Below are 10,420 nucleotides of genomic sequence, written 5' to 3'. Positions count from 1 at the left end.
TTGGCAATACTGAAAAATATCTTGAATTTCCTTCTTGTGCATTGTATCACCACAGTGGCTACAACATACAAAATTCGCAAGTCCACGAAGCTCCTTTCGTAAGTGGTATTCATTTCATTTTCTTTCGTTTTCTTTTCAACATATTTTTCGATCAAATACGTTCAAATTACGATAATAGATGCAATCAGGAAGGTGTCGGATATCTCTTATCAGCTAGGAAGAGCATATTCAACTGCTTGCGTTGATGATACCGATGAAACGGAAAGTTGATGAAAATCAGAGCTGGGTTGAACTAGTTAAGAACAAACTTGCAGTTTCAACATAGTTGTACCGCACTATCGGTACCACAATACCTGTAGCTAATTACAATCAAGTGATCGAAAGAACTCCGTTCGATCCAAAACCTCTTTAAACTATACAAACAACAATAACCAATTTCATCCGCCTATGACCCAAACCAATGGCTACCTACCTAAACAACTTAAACTAATAATCGAATGGTTTTCGCAGTTAAGATAAAAAAGTCATTTATTTTTCCAAATCTCGGCACTTTACTATGTTGGTTATCCTATAGTAACAACAATTTCATAGATTTAGAAACGAAGATCGGAATCATTGTTAAATGCATCACAGTTTACTTGCATGATGGAAACAGATTACCATATTTGACCTTAGGTACACGTGTTTGTTGAGGTAAATAGATAAGATTTTAACAGTATTCCACTCGTTACGGTGTTGCTAAATTATACCTATACAAATGGCATGATTGTGAGTGTGTTCCAATCCAATAGAATTTGATTCGAACTCTCTCTAGTAACACTTCCAGCCTAAAATTCCAACTCTCCAGGACAGTACTTATCGATCAAGCTTTGGTAGTAGGGCCACAATGCCTCAATATCTGGCAGCGTAGTTGATTTGGTGTATAGATCATACCGGCTAGAAAGTAAATCGAACATCATTACTACACATTTCTCTCTTTCTCTCGCTTTCTGTCTCGCCAAAGCGCGTTGACTGTTATCAACTTACTTGAACATCAGCACCCATTGCTTGGTTTGCTCGTCCTTCTCGTTGGTCAGATGATGATAGTCGCCACCGGAATGCCAAGGGTAGAACGAATGATAGCGAATCATGTGTAGTGCCTGCTCGGGCAGGGTACTACCGTTGTGCTTCAGCACTCGATACAGATACTCGTCGTGGCCCCATGACATGGTCAGTTGCTCCAACCCGCAGTTGGGTTCGTACATTCCATTCTTTGTGCTGAAGATTGGAATGAAAACAATTAGGCCTATGCAATGATAACAATTCCTAGGCTCCTTCCACCTTTTACCTACTTGTACTTCGGGTTTGCTCCATCCGGATTGTCGACGAAGCTGTCCTCGCGATACACAATGCTTGGACCCCATTCGCACCCGACCGGGAAGGTATCGCCCACCACCGCCCACTGGGGCTCGCCGTAGAATGCCATCACCTTGCCGAGATCGTGTATCAGCCCGGTCAAATGCAACCAGTCTAGCTCGGGAAACTCGGCACGGGCCCGTTCGGCCGTCTGGAACGCGTGCACAATATTCGGCAGATCGAGATCCGGATCCGACTCGTCGACCAGGTCGTTCAACCTCTCCAGCGCTTGCCGCACGGTTGCCTTGAAGTGATCGAATTTAAGCCAATCGGCATGGCGACCTACAGAAAGGGCGAATTGTTTAGAACGCATTGTTTAGTAAATAACCATGCTTGAGACTGGTATTGTACTCATACGCAAGAGCGACTTCACGTTTTACGCGCGCGCAAAACTTTCCCTCGCAGGCCAGTTGCACATGGTTTTGCGCGTGGCAAAAGAGAGAGAGAGAGAGAAAGACAGGCGCGTCACGCACATGGCCAGTGGTGACTACGACTGTTAGCGTCCGGTTTGTTTTTGTTTGTGGCGTAGCGTCATTCGAACGTTATCGAAAAACTATCAAAACAAATCTAGTCATTGTCGCTTATCGGAGGCGCAATCATCACACCAGCGGGGGCCTTGCTTTTGTGGAGTGGAGTGGTGCAAAATCGTAAGCACCTAAGGTCGCCACTTAGCTGGCCTGATTTTGTCCCGCATATTCGCGTGGCAAGGTCCGGACGCGACTCTTGACCCTGTTTTGGCAGGTTAGCCCCGCTATTTGCGTCGTTTTATTTGCGCGCTGTTTGTCTCCAGTTCGATAACCGTTATCATGAGCGTGGTTTACGCTTCCAGGCTCTCCCCTCCCTCTAAAGGGGGTCATAATTTAATCCGGATGGGTGTCGCGCGTAAACCGTATTATTATCTGCGCGGTGGGCAATCGACGAGATCGTACCTTTGACAAAGTCAACCGTTTGATGGGTGTGCATCAGCTTGTACGTGCGCCGGACACGCTCCTTCAGCGGATCGGTTTCATCGACCGTATAGTCCCGGAACTTGGACACTTCCTTGTCTACAAACTTTGGCTCGGGACGTAGCAGCTCCGAGACATCCAGCACGTTCGGGTGCTGGAATGGGTCAAAAAGGGCCGGAAAGGTGACCGTTATTTAAAGTTTGCTTCAGATTTTAAGCTCTGTTATCAATGATTTGCACTCTTATCGTCCAACGAACAAAATTATTTTATACCTCTTCAATGATGATTCTCATTATGGAAGATTTGTAGTAAATATTATTTCTTGACACAATATGATCGTATAGGCGACGCCACAACACACAAGCACGCTTTTTCACACCTTGTTTCACTTCACAAAGCACAAGAAAACTTCCTAAAAGCTGTAAACTACTATTGCCACTAGCTGATGCAGTCGGTTGTCCGATTCGAATGGCAGCAGGCAACCGTTTGATCCTGGCACGAGGCATCTCGCCGTTTTATATACACCCATGTTACATACACACACCCTTGCTGCTTCCACTCACCACCATGGACATTTTAATGGCAAAGAAATCTCAATCACTTTACTGCAACCCCAAGTTTAGTCTGGCCACGATGTCTACGTATGTGGCGAACGAGGGGGGGTACAAAAGAATAACAAAAAAACAAGCAAGATGATCCCTCTAACCAGCAGCAGCAACAGCAGCGTTCTTCCCTTCCAAGCCCGGGGTGTGGCGGCGATGGTGATACCGCGATGATAAGCTTAATCGGGTATTGGGATTTGAATTGTCTGATTAGTAGCTAGGTTGGTGGGTATTTTTTATGTTTTCGATCCTTATTGTTTGTATGTTTCGTTATCTGCTCCTATCGGGTAGTATCTTGCAAGATAATAGGCACGGCGGTAATGACGGAATGATAATTCAATCAATCGCTTTTACTACTCCTATTTTTAATTCCCCTATATGGGGGAAGATATTCTAGAAATTCTTTAAAATTTATGACCTAGATCTTCGTTAAACACTGTAATACAGTAAGATGCGTTTCGGTGTTTGTGCGGAAGATAGTGTAGCCAATTGGAGTGATAGCCGAGGACGACGAAACGACGCAAAAAAAAAACTCAAACGGCACGTGAATGCATGAAGGGGGATGCAAATTCGGTGTCACTCTATAAATATATCATATGCAGGAAATCCGGATCAAGCTAGATTCAATTTCGTGCGGCTTGCGATTGTTTTATCGTCAAGCTTGATTGTGGCACCCTGTGATGTTGTCAAATAATAGATCGTGTAAAGGAGGAGCAGTAGTCGACACAGTTGTACACTTCGAGTATTTGGGGTGTTTAAGTGTTAGTGTAGTGCCTTATAGATTTTTTTTCTGAAGAATCAAGCAAAAATTCAATGAATGAAAATGAGCGAATTTAATAATACCAATAGTACGTTTATGAACGGATACAATCGCAACTGTTGTGAACGGTTTACCGGCCACTACCGGAGAAATAGCAACGATGATTACCGGAATAATAGCCAATAAGTAAAAAGCATCCATCCAGCGGCCAGAGCGGATGAACGACATACACCTTGAACATATTGATACAGTGTTTTGGTTACGTATATTCTTATTTAAACATGAATAATAGAACCGAAAGCAAGATCACATTCATTGTGATATCAAGCATCTCCATTCATTCACGATCACTTCAAAGAACTGCATCGTCCATCTCAAAAGCTTGCAAATTGAATTAGTTCGTGAATCAAAACTTGAATTTGAATTAGTTTTTCAGAAGTGTTTAAGCCGTAGAGTCACTTTCGCCTTTTTTCTGTAAGTATTGTATTATTTCTGTTTAGTATGCCCCTGTAGATCTTCGTATATATCTTCAACATGTTCATATCATATTAAAAATTTAGATAAAATCATGAAATCATGAAACAACACCTAAGGCAGTTGTAATTAGCCAGCCAATTGGGACTGGAAACAACAAATTCAGCTCAAGCACGGACGTAACAGGGATCACGGGTGTTCAGTGATCTCCCGTGACGCTCTTTAACACAAATCACTGTCACTGGTGTGTGATAACACGTCTCGTGACCCGCAGACACATGTGACTAAGCAGGGCGCGTTGGGAGCATCTTGAAACAAATGCTCCGAAAAAAAGGGCATATGGTTCGTTGATTGCCTTATCGTCTCTATTTCTGGGGTGTAAGATCATTCACTTTTTTTGTTACATTCTATAACGGGTAGAATAATTTCACAACTGTACGATGACGGCGGAGTCTATTACAAAACACCAAACCCCCACCAAAAAAAAAAGAGAAGCCAAAGTCTGCAGTTACAATCTTCCGCGTCGTTAGCGCTATCGAAGGTCAAGGAAAGTGTAGCGCTGATCTAGCAATGAGTTTGCCGTTTTTCCACTGACTCTTTCTTTCTTTCTCCTGAACTAGCTACGAAATGCGGCTGCTAATGGTGATGCCATAAAAATCGCACAAGCTTATAATTATAATGATGGCAATTACGAAACAATTACACGATGCCAAACGTTATCAATGGCCGCAGAAAAGTCCGTTGGTCGGTCGGTAGAATGGGAGGTCTGATTGGTCTCGCGAATGCGCGCTGGTACTACTATCGCTCTCTCTGGTTGCTTCGTTCCGGTGGTCAGAAGAAGGGTCGAGAGGCAGCAAATCCATTCTTTATCAGGCAACATTATTGATAGAACAGCCACCGTGGAAATGATGTGCGGCTTAATGCTGTGAGAATGAATACTGTAAGTGGTAGGGCGGAACATGATTTTCTAAAAATTCTTTAGATTTGTTACAAAAAAATTATATTTTACAACGTTTTCCGTTTGACTTGGTCAACGTTCAACGAACAGGGTTGTCAAACATTTCAGAAATCATAGTAATGAAATAAAATGAATTACCATAATTTTGCGTTTCGTAAGATCTTTTGATCGTTCCCGAAAATTTTAGAATTAAGTCAACGGTTTATTGGCTAGAAATAATAACCCGAAGAACCGATTAGTATATCAAACACTGGAAAACGGTCAAACATCCTTAACAATGGGTTCAAAATCTCGAGAAAATATTCGAACACGTGTTTTATCTTGAATATATTCTAGGGATTCAGAGAGCTAGGAAATAAAAAAAGATTATTGTATTGATCGTTGACCATCGGTAGCCCAACTTTATTTTCTTATCTTACACACTAAATCGTTTTGAGTCAATTCCACCCATTTGCCTATTCGAGAGGACAGTGTCACTGCAATCCCCGCGTTAATCCTAGCATTCCCAGTATCGTGCCCTTGCCGGTGGATACCGTTCATCGTACTCGTAGCTACGGCCGACACCGGCATCCGTCCTCCTTGGCTGGCCCCGGTGTCGGGCGTGATATTCCCCATCGCTATCGCTGTTCCGCCTGGACCGGCTGCGCGAACGACGCCTCCGTTGCTGGTTTCTCTCAACCGATGCTTTCCGTTTTCGCGATCGTTTGCTTTTGGAGCGTGATCGCGATCGGGAGGAGCGCCTGTGAGGCGAACGGGACCGTGAGCGCAATCGTGATATCGAGCGAGTACGGGTAGCACGTTTAGATTTTTTCGTTCGCTTGGCACGATCGACACGAGTGTCGTCACTGGTGCTGTTGCTTCCGTTGCTACCGTGGCTGCGTGATCTCGTGCGATCGCGACGGGTTTTACTACGGGTACTTTTCCGGCCCCGCGAGTACCGTGAGCTGGATCGTTCCGACCCCGATCGGGATTGTGATCGGGAGCGAGATTTCTTTTTCGATTTCTTCTTAGACCTCGATGAACGGTGCCGGCTTTTGGATTTTTTCTTCTTCGTGTGCCGATCGGTACCGTTGCTGGAACGTTCTGGATCAGATACGGAATGGCCTCGGTTACGGGATCGGGACCGTGGCTTGGGCAGTGTTTCACTGACGAGCACCACATCATCGTCATCGTCGTCATCGATCACCGTCGTGGGTAGATTGGAGTTTATGGTCGGTGTTTTCGGAGCCGTTTGCTTCGGCGATGGGGTGGTCGAGCGAACGGAATGGATTGATCCTTCCTCTGCATCACTGGCCGGTAGCTCTTTTGTGGAGGATTCTATTGGAGAAAGCTTTTCGTCCGAAGCACCATTGTCGGTTGGTTCTCGGTAAGGCCGCTCGACCTTCTTTTCCGTTCCAACGGCCTTGATTAGATTCAGGAACATGTTGGCACGTTTTTTGCGTTCTGCCTGCTTTTCCTTCGCTACCGCCGGTTCCCGTTCCAGGCGTTCGATTGCCGAAGAAGCTACTACAGCTTCCTCTAGCACATCTGCTCCATCCACTAACAAATCGTTTTCGAGTTCTTGCTTCAAAGCGTTCGGAGATTTGGCGATATCCTTCCTCTCGTGACCGTCGTCGGCGGTTAATTCCTTCCCTACATTGTCACCCGCTTCTGTTGATTGTACAATGCTATTTGTCTCCTGATGTTTTATATCCTGTTGCTTTGTCTCCTTGTCACCATCCTCTTCCTCGTCGCTTCCCAGCCCAGGCATCGTTTTGACTGCTCCTCCGTCCTCCTTTGATTTGCGTGAAACGAGTGAAAAACTAACCGGCGCCCCCAGCTTCTGGTGCTGGATATTTGTGACCGGTGCGGCAATCGCCTTCGGTGCAGCCGTGTGAACTGCCTTGATCCCTAGGCTCGGTGTCGTTTCTACCACTATACCATTTTCCGTCTCCATGCGCACCTTGGCCGGTGGGGGACTTGGAGGCTGCAGTAGCCCTAGGCCAGCCTCGCCGGCATTCATCCGTTGGCGCACTCGGTACGCATAGTACGGATAGTATTCGTGGGCCTGATTCAGAAACACAAAGCGTGCATCGTTCTTGGCCCGCAGTGCCTCCTCAAAACTGTACCCATTCTTGGCCACGTAAATCGCCGTCCGATCGATAACGTGCTGAATTGTTACCGCAGGCACAACACCCTTGAATGGCGGAAGTTCCTTCACCTTTTTGGGACTTTCGCGCTTACCCGGCTGGTGCTGTACTACCGGCTCTTTTTCGTTGGTTCCATCCTCCTCGCTGTCTCCACTATCCGAATCGTACTGCACCAATCCGGCCAAACCGGTTGATACTTTCTTGATCTCTACGGATGGCGTGGAACCCTCCGTATAGTAATCGACTTCGGTGTTGAGTGCGGTGAGTGGTTGGGCTCCTGCCGAAGCAACGTCCGTTGTACTGCCCGCCTCTTCCGCAACCATCGTCGGTATGGGGGCACCCGTTATCTTGCTAATCAGTTGCGTATAGGCACAATCGACTGATGGTTTGTACTTGATTGCTGGCACAATTACTTTTGGTCGGTTGAGGAGTTGTGCAGCTGCTTCACTGTTCTGCTGCTCTACATCGGTGCCATTCTCGTTTCCATTCTGCTCCACCGCCTGCTGGTCGGTTGCGATCGGATATTGGTTGGTTCGGAAAGCCAGCAGCACATGGCGATAGTAGCGGAACAAACGACCGTTTTGGTTAAGAAAATCAAACAACGGATTGTTGGCCTGTTTCGTTTTCAGCAGTATCTCCATCTGCGCGTCCTGGGAGGCAATGAACTTGGCCGTCTTCTCAATGATGGCGTGCTCTTTCATTGTCTCGGGCAGCGGAATGTCCGGCGGGATTTCGAACCCTTTCGGCACTTGGTACGGATCGTCATCGTGCTCGTCGGCACTGGTTCCGGTGCGTTCTTCAACCGTCGCCACTGTGGCCCCTTCCTGCGGTGCGGGAGCGTCATAGTTGAACGGAACCTGATTGCCCAACATCGTCTCCCGTTTGCGGGCCTCTTCTGTGGAAAGATAAATGCATGTTAGATTACAAATGGATCGCAAAACTATAGCCTGCGTTACCTCCTACCTTGATACATTTCCTCTTCCACCTCATTATTGTACAGGCTGTAGTATCGTTCCTCTTCACAGAGCTGTTCTGCTTTCTGCTCGGCGGCAGTCAGGCCCTCCAAACGATTCTGATACCCACCGGGCGGTGGTTCGTACGGTGAAAGGTCGTGTAACGCACCACGCGCATCATATCTGCATACGAAAGGGAATGTCCAACCCGGAATGCAGCGGAAGCCAGAGAAAGAGATAGGAAAGAGAAAAAAGCAAAGAACAGAAAAACAAAAATCAGCATCCATCTTCCCAATTCGATGGTCACGCGCTTGCAGGCACGTGTATGATACGTTTATTTGATGTCATTTTCGGGGAGGTTCTTTGGTTAGATTCTTTTGCTGCGTATCTCAATGAACGTCGCTGCAAGACTATGCAAACATGTTTGTTAGAGACAGACGAGAAAGGGTTTCGTGTAATGGACGCGGAAATTAAGAAACAGAAACCCGGATTCTACCACCCTTATGATGGATAGGTTCCAAATATGGGGAGATTCATGCAACATGAAACGTATGTACGAATCGATCCATGAATTTTCCCTCATTGAAAACTAGGGGTTGGTGGTTTGTTCCCTTTCCGTACTGTCCCACCCGTGTTGCATTCATCTTCGACAGTTCGTGATGGCAGAGAGATTTGTATTTTTTGCAGTTTTTTTGGGTTTGCTTTGCTTACAACACAAGAAGAATAGAGAAAAAAATGTAGACAATTAAATCAAACATTTGAAGATGTTTCAATTACCACTTGTTTTATACATACCACTGCCGCCGATCGACTACTTGTTGGGATGGAATTGGTTTTGATTATTTTGTGACCTAAAATTGAATAGTATAACGTACGGTTTTTCTTTTCGTGTTTGCTTCTATCGAGGCATTCGGCTTCAGCAAAATCGATTTGCGGGGAGGTGGCTCGAACAGCTCGTAAGTCCACTACTGTCCGCACATTTGCCCATGACAGAGATCGTAGCACACAACATGAAACGTTCAAATGATCTCATCGTAGTAAACTGCAAGATGAGGAGGATCATGCTGTGTATTGCGACCGAACGATCCTCCCCATTGCTACAGCAGATGCTGTGCGATCACACTGAATAGTTTGATTGGATCTCCTCCAGCGGGGGGGTTACTGTCATCCATCAGGCGAGACTCTTCACGTAATACCGTCCCAGTCGGTGTGGTGCGTCGATTGATGCGATCTGGACGACGCTGCCGCTGTGGCCGGACGATGCTGCGCTGCTTGGCTTAGGCTTGATCGGTACAAACGTTTTGTTTCTGATATTGCATGTGTTTTGGTTGAGCAGAAATAAAATGGTATAGAAGGTACATAAAGGAGCTATTAACCTGTCTATCTTCAACTGATTGTCGCCCATCCACGGTATCAGATGCCGGCCCTGATCGATGAAGCGTGCTCGCTCGTCGTCGCGGAAGACTTTGCACGAGTACCCGAACACTAGCAGATCGTCAAAGTTGTCCGGTGTGCCGCCGTGGTGGTGATAATGCCCGGTGCGGCGCAGTATTCCCGACTCTCCGTTCGCCGCACTGAACGTGGTGGTAGTGGAGGTGGTGATGGTGCCGCTACCTCCCGCACCGTGTATGCCCACTTTGATTCCAACTCCTGCACCACCAATGCTGCCACCGCCGCCATCTGCTGCCGCCGTCACTCCCACGCCAGGGTGATGCCCTAAGCTATTGCCAACACCATTGCCAACGCCGTTGCTGCCGCCCGCATTGCTTCCACTGCCCATGCCGTTAATGCCCAAGCCACCTCGCAACGCACTGTTAGCAATGTTCCACCGTTCGCTCATAGTGACACGCACGACTGTGTGTTTCGCCTTTGCCACCACACCATTCGCGGTCCCGATTTGCTCCTCCCGCCCGTTTGCTTACACAACAACGCTTCGCACGAGCTACAGTTCAGTTCTGTACAATCGATTGTGGAAGGACGCGATACATTCGGGTACGCGCGTCCATGCATTGGCCCTTGAGAACACGGCGAAGCACTTTATTTCGGGTTTGCTAAATCTTTTGTAAACAAGCTGCTTTCCAATCGGGCGCGCAGCAAAACAATAGACGCAATGGTAGAAAATTTTTGACAATCAATGTTTTCTTTTTGTCAAGATCAGCTCGTTTGACGCGGCTTGTTAGTTTGACAATACCATTTTACCGG

General features: G+C 46.7%; 2 protein-coding genes across 2 annotated transcripts; both read right to left on the bottom strand.

The window, feature by feature from the left end:
* Window positions 1-510: 510 nt before the first annotated feature.
* Window positions 511-2,900, bottom strand: LOC121590504 (inositol oxygenase). The gene is made up of 5 exons (XM_041910248.1): window positions 2,615-2,900; window positions 2,325-2,496; window positions 1,332-1,677; window positions 1,027-1,257; window positions 511-936 (listed from the first exon to the last, which is right to left on the bottom strand). Exons 1-5 carry the CDS (start codon window positions 2,846-2,848, stop codon window positions 828-830), a joined length of 1,092 nt encoding a protein of 363 aa, XP_041766182.1. The 5' UTR covers window positions 2,849-2,900; the 3' UTR covers window positions 511-827.
* A 2,589-nt stretch (window positions 2,901-5,489) lies between these two features.
* Window positions 5,490-10,370, bottom strand: LOC121590502 (protein suppressor of white apricot). Its single transcript, XM_041910246.1, has 3 exons — window positions 9,595-10,370; window positions 8,229-8,401; window positions 5,490-8,160 (listed from the first exon to the last, which is right to left on the bottom strand). The coding sequence occupies exons 1-3, from the start codon at window positions 10,056-10,058 to the stop codon at window positions 5,633-5,635; spliced, it is 3,165 nt and encodes a 1,054-aa protein (XP_041766180.1). The 5' UTR covers window positions 10,059-10,370; the 3' UTR covers window positions 5,490-5,632.
* Window positions 10,371-10,420: the final 50 nt, after the last annotated feature.

The sequence above is a fragment of the Anopheles merus genome, chromosome 2R (genome assembly GCF_017562075.2).
Source record: "Anopheles merus strain MAF chromosome 2R, AmerM5.1, whole genome shotgun sequence".
Taxonomy (NCBI): Eukaryota; Metazoa; Arthropoda; class Insecta; order Diptera; family Culicidae; genus Anopheles; species Anopheles merus.
This window is presented reverse-complemented; position numbering and strand designations above follow the sequence as displayed.